General features: G+C 44.0%; 2 protein-coding genes across 6 annotated transcripts in view; one reads left to right on the forward strand and one right to left on the reverse strand.

Annotated features, from left to right (window-relative positions):
- The window catches only part of LOC119220064 (septin-9-like), a 63,239-nt gene extending 42,000 nt beyond the window's left edge, over nucleotides 1–21,239 (forward strand). For 4 of the 5 annotated variants that reach the window (XM_037475691.2, XM_037475694.2, XM_037475692.2 and 1 more), the window contains 9 exons: nucleotides 15,032–15,244; nucleotides 16,492–16,620; nucleotides 17,010–17,091; nucleotides 17,256–17,393; nucleotides 18,563–18,680; nucleotides 19,620–19,715; nucleotides 19,863–19,959; nucleotides 20,420–20,471; nucleotides 20,707–21,239. In XM_037475691.2, coding sequence (XP_037331588.2) covers nucleotides 15,032–15,244; nucleotides 16,492–16,620; nucleotides 17,010–17,091; nucleotides 17,256–17,393; nucleotides 18,563–18,680; nucleotides 19,620–19,715; nucleotides 19,863–19,959; nucleotides 20,420–20,471; nucleotides 20,707–20,851 — 1,070 coding nt within the window. In that variant the 3' untranslated portion in view covers nucleotides 20,852–21,239. Of the gene's footprint in view, nucleotides 1–8,306; nucleotides 8,386–15,031; nucleotides 15,245–16,491; nucleotides 16,621–17,009; nucleotides 17,092–17,255; nucleotides 17,394–18,562; nucleotides 18,681–19,619; nucleotides 19,716–19,862; nucleotides 19,960–20,419; nucleotides 20,472–20,706 lie in introns of those variants that run through there. The other variant, XM_037475697.2, reaches the window with a different exon arrangement.
- LOC119220065 (uncharacterized) lies at nucleotides 923–3,393 on the reverse strand. Its single transcript, XM_037475698.2, has one exon. The coding sequence runs from the start codon at nucleotides 2,858–2,860 to the stop codon at nucleotides 1,742–1,744; it is 1,119 nt and encodes a 372-aa protein (XP_037331595.2). The 5' UTR covers nucleotides 2,861–3,393; the 3' UTR covers nucleotides 923–1,741.
- Nucleotides 21,240–21,592: the final 353 nt, after the last annotated feature.

Below are 21,592 nucleotides of genomic sequence, written 5' to 3' on the forward strand. Positions count from 1 at the left end.
CGGTACTAAAATAACTTTCAACTCGTGAACTAAACAATCGACGCGGAACTCCCCATAACCAAACAACGCATGTCAGCTGATTATACTACTACTACTATCAGCTGATCGACAGTACGTTTTATTCATCAAAATGTGAACCAATGACGTAACTCTACCCACGCAACTAAGCCTACACAGAACTGCGAATTATAGTAGGTTCGTCTACCACTCAGGACTTAAACGGTTCGGACGAGCCCCCATATGTCACGACTACCTGGCTCGCAGTAGCAGTGACATAGGGGAGACCACACAGTTGTTTAGTTCAATCAAATTATAGTTTATTCAAAACGTCATTTCCTATGACGAAATCATAACTTTCATTAATAAAGGTGTGTAATCAGTAAATGAGAAACCAAAAGGTGTAGTGCGAATCTGCAAAGTGTAACCTAGGCGTCCTGAAAGGAAAAGCAAAGAAGAGCAAAAAGTGCTGCTGCCGTCCTGGACGACCGAGCAGCGACGCACAGCCCAGAGCCGAGTAGAGTCGAGTCGGGAGGGGTCCAGAGAGAGAGAGAGCCAGCGGCATTGGCAGGCGATCCTCTTAAACAGTCCCGCCCATCAGCTGCTGTCAGATGGGCCAGGATTCCACAGCTCCCCCTTCAGATTGGGAGGGGAGAGACGGCCCAACCATATTCTCTACATGAAGGGAGTGAGCACACCCAGCACGGCATAGCCGGGCGTGACATTACTGATAACATGGATCTATTTCAGGTGTTGTATAAGTTTAGCTATTTTCAGAATTAACATTTTCATTGCAGTGTTGTTGTGGAATATTTTAATAAAACTAGTTCGGGAGAAGAGAATGATTTTTTTTAATGTTTGTCTAATAGGAAAAACGGGGTCGTGATGAATGATCAAAGTTGTAAAAGTCCATTTATTGCTGGCAAGCAGGAGGTCAAATACACAAGGCAGTATTGCGGTGCTCTGTGGAGATGGCGTCTCCGAGCAGTCAAAACACTGAGCTTTGATACACACATGAAGGCCATCCTCTGATCAGTGGCAGGTATAAAGCATTGCAAACCAAGTTGAGATAAAAGCCAAGGTTAAGATGGGGTTACACAGTTCCTTTGGTCGAGCATTCCTCCTTTCTTCAGATCCAGCTGCAAAAGGAAACTTTTGAATCACCCTGCTTTTCGCACATTACTTCAATACAGACAATTATCACTCTTTTAGCATAACACTATGTTAAAACATATTTTACCATTACAGTGTTCTAAATATTAAATATATAATTTCATCTCATACTTACCTGGAATGTTTAAAATAAATGTTCTGAGCTTTTTTTCTACGTCACAACTCACAATCGCAAAGTGCAATGTTGAATACTAAAAAGAAAACGTGAGCATAGAATAACGAGAGCTCCACTGTGTCAGTCTGCTGCTTTGTGGTAAAGACATTTCATATTTGATATTTTTTAGGTTTTATAAAACTTTGGATTTTTTTCTTTTCTTTTATTAAACACCAAAGGATTTTTATTTTAAAGCTAAAACATTATCAACCACAGCTGTCGCTAACACATCATGGAGTTTTTCACTTTTTATTTATCTAGTTACAGGAAGAATCTGCTTAGTCATTTCTGTTAGATTAAAGTATTTTTTGCATTTGAATAGCAATTTATAGATTGAATGATGAGTCTCGCAGCCCTGTGGTCCTAATCGTGTTGAAAAAACAATTCCGTCACACCTTGTTTTGGACAGATGGTCCCTCATTTTGTTATATAAATATTCAATGATTTAAGAAAATAAATAAATAAACATATTATACACAAAACAATAGGAATGCAGATTATTAAAGCGTCATCATCCCCAATAGCTTCTACGCCTCCGGGTTCGTGGGTGTTTTTTGGTTCAAAGTTATTTTGTGGTCTGTATTTTAGGGGATCATATTTGTTTTCTGATCTGCTGTTATTTTGTTTGTAGTTTTGTCGTTCATAGTTGTTCTGTGGTTCAGGGTTGTGTGGTGGTCCGTAGTTCTCTGGGGGTTCAGGGTTGTGTGGTGGTCCGTAGTTCTCTGGGGGTTCAGGGTTGTGTGGTGGTCCGTAGTTCTCTGGGGGTTCAGAGTTGTTTTCTGATCTGCTGTTGTTTTGTGGTCCGTAGTTATTTTGCGGTGTGTCTTGGATTTCTGAGCAGTTTTGCTGGTAAAAATAGCACCTCTCCTTGATCACGATAAACAGCAGCAGTCCAAGTCCAGCAAGTTCACGCCATGTGTTTCTGATGGAGGAAACATCAGCGTTGCTTCCAAAGCGGTTCCTCAGCTGCAGAAGCTGCTGTTGGTTTTCTCCAACAGAAAACCGTCTGATCTCTCTCAAGAGGTTCATAGTGACGCTGTAGGTGTGATCTGGATCATATTCCCCCTGATTTTCAATATGCTGGGTGATGTACACTTGGTCTATCCTCGGCTGAGCTGTGTCCGGCTCCCTGACGCGAATTATGATTCTGTCCCTGTTTCCTGCCGGGTACCCTGTCAGTGGACGGACAACGTAAGGAGGAAGGGGCATGGAACTGTCTTGATTGAGGTTGCCTATAGTGTAATACCGGTATGAATGATCCCGAGGCAGCGGGTCAAGAAGACCCTCGTAGTTACCATAATAATGGGAGCCGTAAGCTCTACTGTCCGGGTCAAAGGTCAGGCTTATGTCGTCATTCTCGTCGATTTCCACTCCGTTGGCAAACCAGTAGAGCAGCAGAAGACTGTGTTTGGGCACCGATTGACCAAAGTCGATTTCCTTTAAATCATTCATTGAATCGAGCACTTGTACAGCCAACCCTGAGGTCAGGAGCAGAGCTACACCGCAGATCATGACCCCTCCTGACAGTGCCATCATCCTGTTCAGATATTTTAAAAGTTTTTATGCATCATCTAGTACATTCTTTAGTGCATCTTAAAACCACTCCCAGGATGCCAGATAAACATTGAAACAGGTTTGCTTGTTGCTGTTGTCTGTGCTATGCAGACTTCAAGTAGTGAAAGGAATCCATACTGCCCGCTCTGTACAAACATGGATTTTAAACTACATTTCAATTGAGCAATTTACAAAGATCATATATGTTGATTGCTTCACCGATCATTTTACACAGTCCCACGATAAATTAACAAAACTAGTGATCAGAAAATGATGGCGCTCACCTGTGTTGTGCTCACTCCGTCGGGTATCTGATCTTAATGTGGGTGTAACTAGGTTACAGTTCTGGTGTAAATCAAACCGGCTAAGCAAGCATTGGTCGTAGTCAAAATATGGTTTAATTGCTTCCTTGTGTTTTACTATTGGCTAGTTGATAATATAGACCAGGGGGTTCTTAGCCTTTTCGACCTCGGAGCCCAACTTTTTAAGTACAAAGTGTCCTGGGGCCCGTTCAAATATAAACACTATCTTGGATTAACTAAATATCATTCTAGGTTGGATTTGTATTCAATGACTAAATAAAATAATAAAGTAAAAAAATTTAACAAGCAAAACAAGCAAAAAAAAGTGATAATCACAAGGACATTTATGTATTATCTATAGAAACCTGAGCAAATTACACTACCAAACAATTCATGGAACAGATAAAGTTAATATAATAATAATTTGAAAGGCTCTAGCCAGGCATAACACAAAATAATTTCTTTTACTACAGCAAAAAACGGAGAAAATAGGAATTAAATAAACAATATGGAGTAATAAAATACATTCAAAATAATACGTTTTAAATCAAATGTTTACTAAATGTAATGTGCAAATGGAAGTGTAGCCTTATAATTTGCAGTCAATATTATGGCAGCACAGAAGCTGCAGCTCCTCTTCATATCTCCTTCACATGACAACACGTGACCGCGTCACGGCTCACATCCACAGCGGCAGCAGAACCGGCTCCTGCGGTGAAAGGTTCCTCTCATCGTGCCACACGTCCCGCTACGAGGCAGCTGGCTGTAGAGTTTCAGTGAGATGACGGACCGGTGCACCTGTAGAATTCCACCGGCTCTCCCACGTTGGTTTCCGTATGACGCTTTAATCTGGACCTCTTCAATGCTTCGTTGGAGCGCGTTATGTTGCGTCTACAACAAAAGCCCAGCGAGTTTACGCCCCGCTTTACTCGCCCGACTAGTTGTGGTTATTTCGCTTCATTCGTGTCCCGCTTTATGCGCGCATGGAAGGGGGCGTGGCTTGTCTCCATTAAAAAAAGTTATAAACATTTCCGCTATCGGCCATGGAAATTAATAACCCCATATTTCTGCTCTTTTATTTGTTGTGTGAATTACACAAACGGCGGAACCGCAAACGGTGTTGGGTTCGGGTCCGGGGGCATCATCCGTCGCCGCACACAGCTGGAATTACACCGATTCCTGGATGATGGAGTGCGTCTGGATGCTTCGGGCTGACCAGCAGCCGGTTTGATGACCTGTCAGCTCGGTGCCACCGTCTCTCGGTTACAAACCAACTCAAACTTGCGCCCAAAGTTGAAATATTTTAACCGAAAGTTTTTTTGCGGCCATCCCGCCCTGTGGTTAAGAATCACTGATATAGACACTGACCTCAGATGTTTATTTCATATACTAATTATACAGTTTTTTTGGCGCAATTCCGTTGAAATATGTTAGACACCCCTATCCAAGATTGGCATTTCGACCAATACAACATATTCTATAGAACCATATTATTAATATAATATTAATATATCCGTACATACACTCACCGGCCACTTTATTAGGTACACCTGTCCAACTGCTCGTTAACACTTAATTTCTAAGCAGCCAATCACATGGCGGCAACTCAGTGCATTTAGGCATGTAGACATTGTCAAGACAATCTCCTGCAGTTCAAACCGAGCATCAGTATGGGGAAGAAAGGTGATTTGAGTGACTTTGAACGTGGCATGATTGTTGGTGCCAGAAGGGCTGGTCTGAGTATTTCAGAAACTGCTAATCTACTGGGATTTTCACGCACAACCATCTCTAGGGTTTACAGAGAATGGTCCGAAAAAGAAAAAACATCCAGTGAGCGGCAGTTCTGTGGGCGGAAATGCCTTGTTGATGCCAGAGGTCAGAGGAGAATGGCCAGACTGGTTCGAGCTGATAGAAGGGCAACAGTGACTCAAATAACCACCCGTTACAACCAAGGTGGGCATAAGAGCATCTCTGAACGCACAGTACGTCCAACTTTGAGGCAGATGGGCTACAGCAGCAGAAGACCACATCGGGTGCCACTCCTTTCAGCTAAGAACAGGAAACTGAGGCTACAATTTGCACAAGCTCATCGAAATTGGACAATAGAAGATTGGAAAAACGTTGCCTGGTCTGATGAGTCTCGATTTCTGCTGCGACATTCGGATGGTAGGGTCAGAATTTGGCGTCTACAACATGAAAGCATGGATCCATCCTGCCTTGTATCAACGGTTCAGGCTGGTGGTGGTGGTGTCATGGTGTGGGGAATATTTTCTTGGCACTCTTTGGGCCCCTTGGTACCAATTGAGCATCGTTGCAACGCCACAGCCTACCTGAGTATTGTTGCTGACCATGTCCATCCCTTTATGACCACAATGTACCCAACTTCTGATGGCTACTTTCAGCAGGATAAAGCGCCATGTCATAAAGCTGGAATCATCTCAGACTGGTTTCTTGAACATGACAATGAGTTCGCTGTACTCAAATGGCCTCCACAATCACCAGATCTCAATCCAATAGAGCATCTTTGGGATGTGGTGGAACGGGAGATTCGCATCATGGATGTGCAGCCGACAAATCTGCGGCAACTGTGTGATGCCATCATGTCAATATGGACCAAACTCCCTGAGGAATGCTTCCAGCACCTTGTTGAATCTATGCCACGAAGAATTGAGGCAGTTCTGAAGGCAAAAGGGGGTCCAACCCGTTACTAGCATGGGGTACCTAATAAAGTGGCCGGTGAGTGTAGATGTACTAAAGTGTACGTTTTTATCCTCTGTGGATGAGGATGAGGAAGTTGTGTTACTGTATTCTGTTTGATAGTCCTGTTCATTGTCTGCACTGCTGCATTCCCACCAGAAACCAGCAGGGGTCGCTGTCACACAGGTAGTTGTCTGACACCTGGAAGGTATCGGTTAAAGATTTGTTTTAGTGCTGCATTCAAAGGCTCGTATAATTTACATTCAAAACATACCAAGCAGATCAGCGGTCTATAAATCCTATAAACCGAATAAGTATTTCTTTCTTTTCTCAGCAAAGTGAATTCATCGGACTTGATAAACTTTCACTCGGATGTGTATTGAAAAAGAGGCGTTTCAGTGTTCACTGTGGGAAATACAGAAAAAGAGTCAAATGCACTCAAAGGAAACGTTTCTCAGTGTTCACCACCCACGTTTTTCACATGGGCAGCACAAGAGCTGACGATGCTCTCAACATGTACCGTGCTGCTAGAGATGCTGGTAATCTTGTACATTTTGTAATTGATTAACTAATTTCACCTTTTTGATATACCTCTATTACTCTCACAAGCGTTCGTACATATCTCACTCTTTCTCTGAAGATAAAATTCACCACTGATGATGCATTTAATGTAATTCACTCAGTGACTCGTGCTACTTTTTATGCCTCAAGTTGAAATGAAAGTGGAACCTCCAGTGAATTGGAGTGACAAGGGCAAACACAGATTTCCACTGTAACCTTTGGGGAGTTCAGAAAATCACGGATTTTGGGTAAAACGGGGAAGACGAGAGTTTTTAGGGAGTGCAAAAAGATTGTGAAAAAGTTTGTATCCAGAGAGAGTTTTAAGTTTGTTTTGAGACCTCCGAACTGTTCAGCCCTTCAATTTGTTATTTTAAAAAACCGAGCAAATACGCCGTGTCAGCAGATGCTGCGTGGTTAAATTAATTGAATTTGGGGGATAAATGTCTTCTATTAAATGGCGTGCAGAAATAAAAATGTTTTTCCTCTGTGTTGTAAAGAACCCATTAACAAAGAACTCCAGTGGTATTTCCTGTAAAGGAGAATGGGCCTGAGGTGATAAGAGTATCTCCTTTTTCAAACACTGCCCTTTTATTGGGCTGATAAAGTGGAGTTTTGGACAGAGGGAGATGGGAAAGGAGGCCAAGACTTTATACCTGTTTTAGGACGGGAGGGGGTGGACGTAGTTTGGGGAAAATGTAGCGTTTCCCACATTGTAAAACTAAGTATAAGGGTGGTTTATTTCAGCTCCTTATTTGGAAAGTCACTGTTTCGATCACACTAATGACTTCGTCCTTGTTTGTTTTTTGTATTTTTAAAAAAATATATTTTGGTTCAGAATTTTGAAGGCCCATAATAATCAGGTTGGTTGGATGCACATTCAGTGTAAACTTTGAGGGGACTGGAGACCCGTTTTATTTTGGCAGAAAAGTGTGTAATCTGACCAAACAAATCCACCTTTCCAGCCTGTTAGCGTTTTTTAAGAAAGCTGGTTTTGCTATATTTGGTGGAATGCAGGTGTTGCCCCGTGTGCACATGTGGGGCTGTAAGGTTACACTGTAGCCACTGCACTGCTGTGTAATTAAACTTCCTGTGAGGCTGGAGACAGCTGTTTCCTCTCCTCTTTAATCACACCCATAGACACTGTATAAGAATAGTAATCAGCCAAAGTAATTGGTTTGTCTCCAGGTTTGAAAAAATAAATAAAGGCTATTCAACAGAAAGTTGCAGTTTTGACTTAGACTTACATTTTTTTTATACTGATAAAACATTTTATATCAATTTACATGATTTTGGACATTGCTGCCGCATTGTTCACTTTTCTCAGTTTGCTGTGAAACTGCAACAACCAGCTATTTCAACATATTTCCCACTTTTGAGAAAGAACCAATGTTGTCATATCCTCCCACATCACACAAGAATGCCTGAATCACAAAAAGGCATCCCGGAGCCGTGCACGACCACTATGACCCAGAGGGCTGGTTCTGTGTGTTGAACACTCAAAGCGGAATGCGACAAAGGGAATCTCGGGCGTTTGAAGTGTCGCGGGTCTGTGCAGGAGGAAGGAATGGGGGTGCGATGAATGCAGAGCTCGAGGGAGCAGACGAGAGGCCCAGGTCACATGATCAGGGCTGTATACCCCGAAGGAGTTTAGGAGAGCAACATTCGGAGGGCCTGAAGGCTCCCTATCCCCCCCCCCCCCGCTCTTACACTCTGCTATCTTCTTTTTCTGCGTTGGAGTGTGGGTTTGTGGGGGGTGGTGTTTGCAGGAAATGGGCGTAGGTGGATTCTCATTGCGTGCTCTGTCACATGACGGGTGGGCGGGAGGGGGCCGGGCAGGGAGCTTCCAGAGCCTCAGCAGAGTTTGGCCTCTCACTGGAGCGCTGCGCTTTGGCCGAGGACGACTCGTACACACACACACACACACAGACACACACAAGTTCACACACGGTGAGTATCTGTGCGTGGGTGTGCATGGGTGTGTGTGTGTGTGTGACGTGGGTGTTTGTAAGTAGAGGGAGTACATTTTCCTGCACTTTTGTTCCTTCTCTCTACGGATTTGATCATCTGTTGCTTTCCAATTGTTTTACTGCTATTTGCTGCTAGATTTCAGGTTGAGGTTAAATTCTTAATGTGTGTATTTGTACTTTTGCTTTCTCTGACAATGATCCATTACATGATCGAGCAGCAACCGCTCTGATGTTTGCGTGTCTGTGTTTGTGCAGAAAAGTGAGTTTGATTCTATTCTTTTGTTTTGGAGGCTCCACACGGTGCAGAAAGGTCTTAGTAGGTTTAGTTCCTGTTTATGTACAATGAAGGAATCATTTATTGAGAAGTGAATGTGGTCCTTTTTACCTTTGTCATGGGAAGTTCCGTTTGAGCTGCTCTGTTCGACCCGTAAAGTTTCACCTTCAAGTCCTTTTTGTCACGTCTACTTTTGTGATAAGCCTCTCTGTCTGCGTTTTAAGTGCGATTGTGTGAGCTTTTGACTTACCGGCAACGTGCAGCAGTTGGAAGAGTTTTCATCCGTGCATTGTGCCCCCGAGGCTTTGTTCCCAAAGGTTGACCTGAGAAATGCCAGCCGTCTCTGACCATATCAAACCGATGGAAAGCAGCAACCCGCCTCTGTTTTGCCTCACACACACACACAGAGAGGCACAGCCGTTGAAAGGAGCTCTGTTGTGGCCCCTGTGCATTGCCAGGCGAGAACAGACTGCGTCCTTTCAGCAGCGTTGGACGGGATGCTGAAAAGGTCACTACCTTCCGTATCTTGAATGTCTTTGTGTGTGTGTCCGCGAATGCTTGAGTCAGCCAATAAGTCTGTGCAGAAGGATTATGTATCTGTGGTGGAATCCAGCATCATAACTTGGAAATGCAAAACATGCTGTGAATCTAACCGCAGCCCTCGTCCTGTAGGATGGATCCGGTTATGTCTCTGTAGCTTGACATGCTGCATTCTCAGATTAGCAGGTTTTCCAGTGTGTGGATGGGCATCGATGCCCAAGTGTTTTGTTAATTATTTTGCTTTACTTGTCTCTTTTCTGGCATACAGAATCAAAATCCTTTAGCCATGAGTAATGGAAAAAGTGTCTACGATTTACATTTTGGAATTTTAAACCGTAAGTCCGACAAAGACTATGTCAATCGATAGCAGTAAACCTACCATATCAGGTTTGTGAAGCCTGCGTTTCTATCCACATTCATGTGTTCACATTTTCCGAAACAGTACTTAGAGAAGCAGATGGTATCGCACTGATTTAATCAACCATTAAGAGTCAGTCTTTATGTCTAACTATAAACTAACTAACTATACTTATTAAAAATAAGTGCCACGCTGAATGAAGTGAATGTTATAATGTTGTGATTAATCTGCTGATGTGCGGTATGTGTGAGGACAGAGGTCAGGTTCCTGAGCCCTCTGGCCCTGCAGACCCACACTTGCTGTCAACCAACCATTCCAACTGATACACTTTGACCTGCATGCAGAGATAAAGAGTCACACAGGCCAGCCACCACCGCCTGGCTATTGACTTTACCGACTCGCGTCGGCGTGCAGCTAGCAGATAATGGCCCGTTAAGCTGTTATTCAGCCGGCTTTCATAGCGCCTCACAAAATTGGCGGCATCCTGATCCAGGGAGCTTTCTGTGTGAACTTACTGTTCAGAAATGACTTTCGTGCTAGCATATTGTTTTCTTATGCCTAAAAATTCATTCAATTGTAGGAATGTAGTATTGTAGTGTGATTGCATTCCTAAAAATATAGTTGTGGAGTGAAATTAAATAAATCAGCCTTGGACTGAGGGGCTGGTGCATAAGGATTCTTTTGCATGATGCACGGATTGAACAACGCAAAAGGCACGTTGTTGCAGTTGAAAAAGAACAATACTTGGTAAGAGTTGTGTGTGAGAGGACGTCAAACTGCATCTAAAGACAACAGCTCTCAGAGACCGAAACACATTCCTTTGGTTGTCGAGACAAACCTGTGGTCTTCTACTCTCGTTACTGCAATTTTTACAACATTTTCTGAAATGTCTGCAAAGTAACATTTGGACTGAATGACTAAAACCTGCGCCTTGACCCAAAGAAACGGGATTGAATGAATGGTTGAAATGAAGTAGAATTGGTTTGCCACTGTGGGGAGGTGAAAGGTCGTTATCATACACGCACTTATGAACATGCAAACACCGAACTGAACACATGATCTTCCTCCCTCGTTATGAAGCGGATCACATGTATGACACACGGATCGATGCACACGCGGGTCCAGCACCAGGTGACGCGAGGTTAACCCTGTCGGGGTCAAAGGGCAGTTTTCTTCAGAGAGCTGGAGGAGGACTCTGGGAACTGGGCCTTACTGCACAAACACTGACTTTAATTACACTACAGACCATGTTTGCACTTTAACCGCTCCAATTTCCTCCTTTTTTTTTTATTAAGAGATTTGCAGTCTGAGGGTGGGAAAATGTGTTTGGGTGAATGTATGTGTTTATATTCCTCCCCTGGGCCTGGTGTGATCTGATTGATTCGGTGCTGGAGGGCTGTCTCAGCCCCAGTTTAAAGTCATTTAACGACCGGAGGCATTTTAGTCTTCCCTCAAACTGTGTTGGTACCATATCCTCCTCCTGTGAAAGTTCTCACAGAAACCTTTTTTTAAAATGTATTTTTACTTAATCACCATAAATAACATTTGCCAGCATAATTTAGCAGCATAAAGATGGGACAGGATGCAAACCTTCTTTTTCCCTTCTGGGAATGTAAATAAAGGACAAGCGGAGCAGATGTTTTCAAAGAGGGCCCATAAAAATATTTTTAGATGGATTAGTTTGGTAACGTGTGTTTGACATGGAGCTCCAGACGAGTAGAAGCCACCTGGAGTAGTGGGGGACCTGTACTGCGTTCATCCACATGACGTAATTGCACTCTTTATTAGTGCTGTTACTTTGATTAAAACAAACCACAGAAACGGCCGACAATGCTAATTACATTACTCATACTAATGATGGGCATGAGAGGAAACCCATCGTGATGAGTCACACTGAAGAGAGAATACTACTGTTACGTAGTGTACGGTAAAAGAAGACATCATTTTATACCCTGGCTCATAAAAATGAAATCAAATAGGCGGTACTTTCTACTTTGTGCAAATACAGGGTGAGACCAATCAAGCTTTTAATGAGTTTGCATTGAGTGACTCATTCCGCTGCAAGGGAACTTCTCTTGGGCCAAGATTCCAGTCCTTTTTATTTATTTTTTCTCTCTCTCTCTCTGGATTCCTCTGTTGTGATTTCAGGTCAGTTTGTACAGCGGGTCAAACCACTGGTTGGTCATAAAGGGTAGAACGTCAGCACCGCTCCTTCGAAACCTAAACTGGGAACACGACCTCTGACCTGCTCGCAAGGCTGTCAAGATAAACACCCTGGTAGGCCGAGGCATGGCTCAGTGGTTTGGACCCAATCTCCACTAAACATAGACGCCACAGGCATAGTTCTTTTATTGTTCTTTTCTTTCACAAATGCGTCTCCCTTTCCCTGTTCCCTCCCTTCTTCTGTCCTTTATCTTTTTCTTTCGCCCGCTCTACTCGGTACTCCTGCTTCTTCTCTTTATCTCATGCGTCTCCTGCCTCCTTCTCCCTCTGCTACATATTTTCATGCTGCTTTGACTTTCTCCTCATTGCTCTTGTGACTCCCCTGTATTCCTCCGTATTGCTTTGCTCTATATGAGACGGCCGTGCCAACAAAAGGCAAAGTAATCCGATGCTGCTGAAAGCAAGAAACAAAAAAAACAAGTTCTTTAGTCCCTGTAATTGAAAACAGGATCCCGGCGCATTCAATGAGTCATTTTCTGCTTTCCGATTTCTAACATTTTAACTTTCTCACAGACGCTAAGCAGATTCCTTATGTATGCGATCCCATAACTTGAAATGAAAGAGGGAACAATGTTTAGAGTGGTGCTGAGGGAAGTTTGACTTACAATCAATGATGGATGGCGGACATTATTTATGTGTAAGACGTTGTTTAACTCTGAGCAGATCGACCCGGTTTCTCTATGGCGGCTGTGGTTTGATCGGACTGGTATTTCCCCAAAATGTCACTCGATCTCGAAGTGGGAAATTGCTCCTGCTCCCATTCCTAAATGTTGTGTTTGCGCTTTTGTTTGTTAGTCCAATGCCCTTTACCTCTGATGAAGGCGATTGATGGCCCTTGTTGGGCAGCGATGGGTTTTCCACAGTAACGCTCCGGCTCTTTGTGTTCTTTAGTGTGGGTTGAATGTTTGCCAGGTCTTTCAGAGTGTTTGACTCTACTCTTGTTTCGGGATAAATTGGTGGTCGCGCCCTTATTTAAAGCCCATTAACGATGCTGTGAAGGGTCTTGCTGCTTCTCTGGGAAACCTGTGTGTTGAGAGGCGGGATACACAAAGCGCTTTCTGTCTCCCCTCCATTCACTCTCTGTTTGGGGAGGCTTTAAAATTTGTCCACCCACACTGGGAGAATGATATGTGCTTGCTTTTTTGTAAAAAAACAAACACAAAGCAGGTAAATACAATAGAGGTGGGTGGTATTGTTTGCAGTACTCATGCCAGGAAATGGGACACGCGTTTTAGTACAGTACCTTGTCTGTATTGGTTTCGTACCCGAACCTCAAAAAGAGAAATGACTTAACAAAAAGGGGCTGGATCACAGATGCACTTTAATTTAGTCTTAGTCTTTACATTGACGTACAGATTAGGTGATTAGGTTAATTTTCTCCTTTTTTAAACTAACTCCGAGCACAACATAAGAGGTGTGTGGTGCAAAAAGAAATAGTTCATTCTTAAAATGATAAATGTTTGGCTTAAAATCCTGAAACATATTTATTATCCCATGTATCCAGAGTAGCTATAATATTAACAGAAGTGTTTTTTTTACGATTTCTGAAGTTTGAACTCAAGTGTCTGTTGAGCCCATTCATTTTGTGTCCATTCCCTTTGACGCTTCGCTGCCTCAGGTTGGTGAGCTAGCCCGTCTCTCTCTACAGCGCAAAGCTATCAAAGAAGTGTTGGTGGAGAGGGAGCTTGACTTTTAAAGTGAAAAGCGGAGGATAAAAAAAAAAAATGAAATTCAATGAGATAAAGGTAACGATGAAAGTGGGAACAAATGTAATGCTAAAGATAAAAGACAGACGAGCCCCCAGGGGGTGAAACTAAGAGATTGGAGGAACGGAAACGGATGAAAAGGAAAGACGGGACGCTATCAGTGTGAGAGGAGGCAGAGGTACGGGAATGTGGGAGCGGTGGAGGGCAGCGAGTCGCAGTAAGTTGCTGACTGACTGCTGGAACAGGATGAGGAAGTGGTGAAAGAGGCCATGAGAGCTGCTTCCATAGGTGGGTCTCTAACACACACACACTGGCGCACATTATGACAGTTAAAGACTAAGCGGTGAATGTGGACCGCTGTTTCCATAGTGTTGTTATTCCTTCATTGAATGTCTTCAGTTAATCAAAGCAGTGCCAGGTGGAAGTAGTGTGGACTTTATACTTGTCATTCTTCTGTTGATTTAATTCCCCAAAGAAGTAAGAATCAACTAGATGGTTGTCTGGACTTCATCTTGGAACGCGCATGTTCTGGGACGAGCTGCGTCCGCAGTGTAATTCTTGGCAGCAGCTGACTGTGCGCTATTTTTCATGCGCCTGCGCATGGTCGCAGGTCAGCTGTGGGGTCAAACGGAGGAAGGGGGTTAACTGGGGGGGCGGATCGGGTTTCAGCCCCGGCATTAACAGGACAGTAACACTGTGGAGAGAGCAGGGGAAAGGGAGGCCATGTCAGTGGGGAGGTTACATGAAGTGCTGTATATGAATACACTCAAACACACACTGTAAACCCTCCACCTACGCTGGTTTAACGCATTATGGTTCAGTTACATTCTGCATGCATATTGTAGACTGAAGTGTCAACAGACCTTGGTGGACACGATAAAAGTTGAAGATTTATCAAAATGCATTCCACAGGAGGACACAAAGCAAATCATTAATCAAAACAAACTGCAGGGATAACTTCTTGCCAAATGCAAAGTACCTTAATTCTACACAATATTTCTTCTAAATACTTTTCTGTCCAGTCAAACGTCTGCTTCGGCATGAGGCCCTCCACTATGTTATAGTGGTTAAAAAGTCACGAGTGTTTTCTTTAAAAGGTGCGTGTGTAGTTTGAATAAAACAACTGTCCACATTCATCAGTCACTTATTCAACAGCTGCATCCAAAGCACTGAGGAACAGACTTTTTAATTTTTTTCAAAATTTTAAATACAAAGCAGCAGTTTCGGGTTTTACAGAAGGTCATGTACAGATTTTGTCTGTGACCAACATCTTCAGACATGCGGCGTTATTGATCCTGAGAATTGAGTTTTTCATTTTTTCCTCTCAAAATCGAGTGTTCCTTATTGTTTCTGTGCAGTAAAAATGTTCCTCTTCAACATACTTTGACATCATACCTTACTCTTCCCTATCTTTTTTTTTTTTTTACATTCTCCTATCTGTTCATCTGACGTTTATCCGGCACCTTTAGCCCCGCCCTCCTCTAAACGGATCTTTTTTTCTCCCTTCTCTTCTCTGTCCAATCAGGGCTGGAGGTGATTTCCAGCTACAGCAGCAGTGCCATGTCTGAGGCGTTGGTGCCTGATGCCACGGTGCCTCCAGCGGCGGGTGGCCCGCCGTACGGGGAGAAGGCCGGCGGCCCCACGGTGGACTTCAGCTACGTGGGCATCGACGCCATCCTGGAGCAGATGAGGAGGAAGGCCATGAAGCAGGGCTTCGAGCTCAACATCATGGTAGTGGGTGAGTAGCGCGCGTGTTCACAAGCTTGCGTATCATCATTTCAATGTACTTCACTCTGGTGAGGCCGATTGCGTTTGTGACGAAGACTCTAAAGTCAACCTGACGACTAGTATCAACCCACCAGACTCTTAAATGTCTGCCTCAAAACATTTTTAATTTGTCTCTCTAATCATGGCAGAAAATAGAGGCCTCAATCTTCTCTTAATAAGCAGCCACTTAAAGCCGTTTCTCACTAAGCCCACACGTCTAATTACACGTCCACACCTCAACACGAGACACGCCATCGTAAAGCCCACGCAGCCTCTCTGCAGCGCGTCTCCTCTGGTTGGTCTATTTGTTTCATCCTTGTCTCGGAGGCAGCCTTAGGGCTAAGAGTGACTTAAATAAAGACGTGGAGGCAGTGGTAAAAAGAAACGTAATAAACCGTTCCAGGTTTAGGTGACGTTGTATACCCCCCAAAAAGGAAGCAGTGCAAGAAGGAATGCAGCTGTTGTCTTCCGTACTGGTTCAACAGACGGTTCTGCTCTTACAGAACATGCGTTTGCGTCTCCATAAATCAGAAAAGTCTCCGCGTTGACCTTAAGTTGAACTGTGAATGTTGGGCCCCTTTTTTAACTCCTCTTCATTAACCCCGTGTTGCTGTAAGCATGGTGGGCAGGAGTCACAGATGGTCCCATCCACATATACAGACACCGTCTGGAGTGAGTCTTGCTGGCTCTTCTCCACTGAAGTCGCCCTCACTTCATCTCATCCAGTTGGGGAGCATTTAGTTAGTGAGCTGAGCTCCCAGACTCACTGGATCACCAGCTCCTTGAAAGAAAACTGCAAATATCACAACTGCAAGTTGTAGTTTTTCACATTTAGATCCATTCTTGCTCTGTGGATCTCACTTGTGACGCAGAGTCACCATTAATAAAAACTCAATGTACTATTTACTACAGGTCTGTTGGGGCAGGATTTTTTATTTCTGGTTTGTCGGCACACAATAACCCTTAAAAACCGGTTTACCACACATCCGATCTGTCTCACTGATGGTGTCACTGGGTTGAAGTCATGTTCCCTAAAGGTTTTTTCTCACAGTGTTTGTGTTTGCACACATCTGCAGCTTGTCACCGCATTAGCCCCAAAAGCTGAGAGCGTGGAGCCATGTCCAAATAATGTATATTGTTTAGTTTTTTTTTTATGGTGTTTACATGTGGGGACTGTTGTGTGTATCTGTCTCACTGTCCGTCTGTTTGTGCTCACAGGACAGAGTGGCCTGGGAAAGTCTACTCTGATGAACACCTTGTTTAAGTCTAAAGTGAGCCGTAAGTCGGCGCTGGCTACAGCGCAGGAGAAGATCCCCAAAACAATAGAAATAAAGTCCGTCAGTCATGGTATGGTCAATTTTAACCCCTCAACTCCTTCCCTCTGTTTCTCTATTTATTGATTGTTTTATGTCTGTTCTGCCAAAAAATACTCATTTGATACTTGACTTTTCTTTGTCTTTCTCTTTGTATTTACACTTTTGTGCAGCCTCTCTAAAGACTTACAGTGCCTTATCCTTATTTCACTCTACTTTTCTTTCATTCTAAATTTCTCCGGATAACTTGATCATGGACGAAACAATTTGATTATACACAACTTTTAGCCTAGTTTTAGATTTGGCAGCTTCGCAGCGCAGCATCGTGCTACATTCTTTTTGCATCTATAACGTGTGGTTTTGTATTAGTTTATGAAGTGCCTCCACGGTGCCTGAGAATAAAGTGTAATTCTTTGTGTGCAGACATCGAAGAGAAGGGAGTGAGAATGAAGCTGACGGTCATTGACACACCAGGTTTTGGAGACCAGATCAACAATGAGAACTGGTGCGCTTTACTTTCAGCATCATTGCAGCAGCTATATAAACGGTTAAATATTCAAATTCTGTCTAACCAGGCGTCTCCTCTTTTTTCCTTCTCCCTGTCTCCTTGCATTCGTATACTCCTCTTCACCCCATGAATCCGTCCATCTCTTCCCTCCCGTGGACCAGCTGGCAGCCCATCATGAAGTTCATCAATGACCAGTATGAGGCGTACCTGCAGGAGGAGATCAACATCAACAGGAAGAAAAGGATTCCGGACTCCAGAGTCCACTGCTGCATCTACTTCATCCCCCCGACCGGACACTGGTAAGGACGCACGCCGACGCGGCTGAACGTAGATCTGATGAGCGCACCGGTCGACTCTGGTTGAACACACGAGGCAAAGAAAGCCTTCTCTTTGTCAAACCAAACACTACAAGGTTGTCAGTGTCCTTCTTATAGGAGAAAGAACACATGGTTCTGAAAAGAGGAGGCTGGGCGCTCAGTGAGAACACACATACACACATTTCTGCAACACGACGCAACATATCACAGAACACCAGTCCACCGCACTCACTCACTCACTCACTCACTCACTCACTCACTCACTCGCACACACAAACACAGGAAAGATGGGCTGTTCTCCCAGGGCCCCAGAGCACCACGATGTCCCGACTTCCTCTCCCTGGATCTCTTGCACAGACGCACATCTGGCTCTGATCGAATGGCGTAGACGGCCGTCCCTCTCCCTCTGTACCGCATAAGAGATGGGGAGTGCACACCGGCTCGTTGTGTCCATCAAGTAATATTCACAGAGCATTTGGTAGCCTTTGGTTTTGTGTCACTCTAGCAGAGTGTTGCGGGCGGTCTTGGGGAGATGTTGAGGGCAGCTGTGGATTGTCAGCCCAGTTTGAGCGCCCACAAAAAGACACAGCGTATCATGTGCTGCATTTCACTTTTTAAACTTTTTGGGTCGTGGCAGGAGCCCCCCCCCCCCCCGTCTCTGTGTCCCATCCACTAATGTTTCATGTTGATCCAGCTCTGCAGAAGTCACATGGGCTGGCCAGCAGCTGCTCAAGGACTGCCTTAAAAGTCTAATGTAGAGAGGAAGGAAGGACCGGAGAGACAGAGAGTCTGCGTGGGTGTCTGGGAGCATGCAATCAATTTTGGACTGTTTTTTTGTGTGTGCTCCTGCAACACATGCATGAGTGCACGACACTGCGTTTTTTGTCAAAGGGTTTGTTAGCCGAGCTGACTGCAAGAAACTGAACACAACTCCTTTTAACCTCATAAAATACACAATCACACATATAAAGTAGTACAATTAGGTCACGGATTCAACAGTTTAAACTGTTAATACTGAATGTTAGTAGGTGCAGTAGCTTCTTCATCTGGGTGGAGAGCTGTTATGAACATCTGCCCCCTGGTGGAGGACTTCGGTGTTACACACTGTGTCATCTTTCTTGTTTTCTTATGTTTGTCTCGCCCGCTCTCAGTCTGCGGCCTCTGGATGTAGAATTCATGAGACGTCTCAGCAAAGTGGTCAACATCGTCCCAGTCATTGCCAAGGCAGATACACTCACCCTGGAAGAGAGGGACTTCTTCAAAAAGAAGGTAATATTTTTCTGTTGCCTCTTATCGCTGTATTTACAATTCCTTTTTTTCTTCAATCTGAAATCTAGGAACCCGCTCTTTTTGTTCTCCCTCCTCATCTCTGCATTTTTCCATGTTTGTGGCGGTGTAACCCGAGATGCATTCCTCTAACCGCACTCTCCCTTCACTCTGGATAGTCACAAATCGTGGCTCAACTCCAGCAGGAGCTCAAGAGCATCTGTCTTTCTTTCCTCTTCACGGCTATTAAGGCTGCAGCCGTTCATTTGTATGTTTTTATTGGCAGTGTGCAAGAATCCCAGGATTTCCCCTTCTCTCATTAGCAGCATACCCCCCCCCTGGATTGTGTGTGCATGCTTGTGCTTACTTGTCTGCATATGGAAATCGTCCTTCTTGCTCAAGCTCAAAGTTTTAAAATAGATTAGAAGGCAGATTATCGTTAATACCACCTTGATCTGTACACTGTGCAGATTTAGGTACATTTAGTTTGATGTCTTTCAAGCACGTCTGCTTAATTACTGTAATTAAAGGCCTTTGTTTGTATCCTTTCAATTCTTTAGTAGGTTTAAAGTTCGTAGAGTTTCTCTTTGGCTTCGCATTGCAAGGCCCAAATTCGTGACTCAACTGACATATTAAACAATAATATTGGAATTCATGTGTTTTTCTATCTCACCTCATCAAGTCCCTATGTTACAGTTAAAGTCAAGCAGTCGTATGTTTTTTTTAATTGGCGAGTATCAGTGAGCAACATGTTGACAGCCAAGTGTGCCACTGTGTGTCTGCACCTATGGGACAATCCCCCTTGTGTGGAACTGTTGTGTTTTTTTTTTTTTGTTCACTTCAAAGAGAAATGTGAACAGACAGAGGCAAAGACTAAATATAATTGCTAATTAGGCTGTGCAATGTGAATGTAACCTCCGTGTTTGCACACGTGGTCACCAGATCAGGGAAGAGCTGCGAGCCAACGGGATCGACGTGTACCCTCAGAAGGAGTTTGACGAGGATGCTGAGGACCGGATGATAAACGAGAAGATCAGGGTGAGAAACTACAGATAGATGTGGCAGGAGTTGTGACTCTATTATCCCAAATGAATGCTCCGACATGCCTTTGCACAGAGCAGTCGGCACGGTTTGGTTAATGCACTTGAAATGACTTCTGACACTTGATTTGCAACCTGTGAGCAGGAGATGATCCCGTTTGCTGTGGTGGGCAGCGACCAGGAGTACCAGGTCAATGGCAGGAGGCTGCTGGGGAGGAAGACAAAGTGGGGAACCATTGAAGGTATAACGCTCTCTCTTCCATTTCACTTTGTTATCCTCCTTCACAGAGTAGTTTGGAAGAGACGCTTCCTGTACAGAACGTCTCCGTATGTACGTAACAAACCCCGGAGGTGGCTTTGTTGAGAAGAAGAGACAAAGGGGAGACCTCACTGAGACGGTCGGCCAATGAAACAATGCTCCATTCAGTCCGCAGACTGGTGTCGTGTGCCGTGCAGCAGACGCATTCTGTCTGGAGAGGCCTGATTTGTCTCTGTGTGTGTGTGTGTGTGTGTGTGTGTGCTCATGTACATACCAGCCCAGCATTCACACCTCCCTCCCGATTAATTCTCGTTAATCTCCTCTCTACCGGCATTCATCGACAGCCTTTGCACTGATTCCCTCTTGTGGACTGTTTAGGAATCTCAAATAGCAACAATCTCACTTTGTTATTTCTGGTAACTGATGACTTCTGTCTCTTTCAGTCGAGAACATAGCCCACTGTGAGTTTGCCTATCTACGAGATCTCCTGATCCGGTGAGGACTTTTCTCCATATGCTTTGAGTTAGAAATTCCACGAGTCATCTTTAAACCTCTTAATCCCCATGAAAGAAGCATATATGCAGATATAAATAATAACAATGTAATCGATGGACACAAGACTTCTCCCGCTTCATTGAAAAGTGAATTCTTTGTGTCAGACATAATGTTTTTTGGGGTCTTCGTCCATCTCTTCTACCGGTCTCTAACAGCCTTGTGATTTCTCTTCCAGGACCCATATGCAGAACATTAAGGACATCACCAGCAGCATCCACTATGAAATGTATCGCGTGCGGCGCCTCAACGAGAACAACACGGTGGCGGCGGCTCACGCCAACGGTGTGCCGGAGCATCGCCTCGCCGCCCACGAGATGTAGAGGCCAGCCGCCTCGCTGCAGCTCACCTCAACGGGTCAGAACTCATTCGCCGTGAGGCTTTGACCCTCCATGACAGTCTTCCAGCCCTCCACTCCACCCTTCTCCATCTCACAGGTGGGACAGGAACTTATTAAAAGCCGGCCAGAGGGGACTTTTGTTTTTCGGTGCCTGTCGGACTGTTCGTGTCAGTTTTTTGCCTCGTTCCACCATGACAAAGAGAGTGAAGGGAAGACTGATTCTTCTTCATGTGCTGCATCCAGATCTCACGGTTTACTTTTGTGATTTTATTTTTTTTGACATTGAGGCAACCGTCAAAACAGAAACGACTTACACTTAATAGCTTTTATTGCCACAGTTGCCTTAAGCAGTGTCATGGTATACTCAACTTTTCTTTTTAAGTTTTATGTTTTTATCCGTGCTTAGAAATAATCATTGCACATGATCACTACATTGTCTGTCTTTGAAAAGCATGTTTGAACATCCGCTCCCTCAACGTAGATACACCAAAAAAGGTCATCATGTGTTTGATCCAGTTTGTAAAATATGGATGTCAGTTTGTTGCTGTCTTTTAAGAATCTCCATTAATGTCCATGTTTTTTTAATAGAAATATCTTAAGAGTGATTTAAGAGGAATAAGTATTTATGCATGATATAAAATGTGAAAGTTTATCATCCATTGTGGTCCACTTAATCAGATTATTTACACTAACACACGCACACACACACGCACACTTCCTGCTT

This window comes from Pungitius pungitius, chromosome 12 (genome assembly GCF_949316345.1).
Source record: "Pungitius pungitius chromosome 12, fPunPun2.1, whole genome shotgun sequence".
NCBI lineage: Eukaryota > Metazoa > Chordata > Actinopteri > Perciformes > Gasterosteidae > Pungitius > Pungitius pungitius.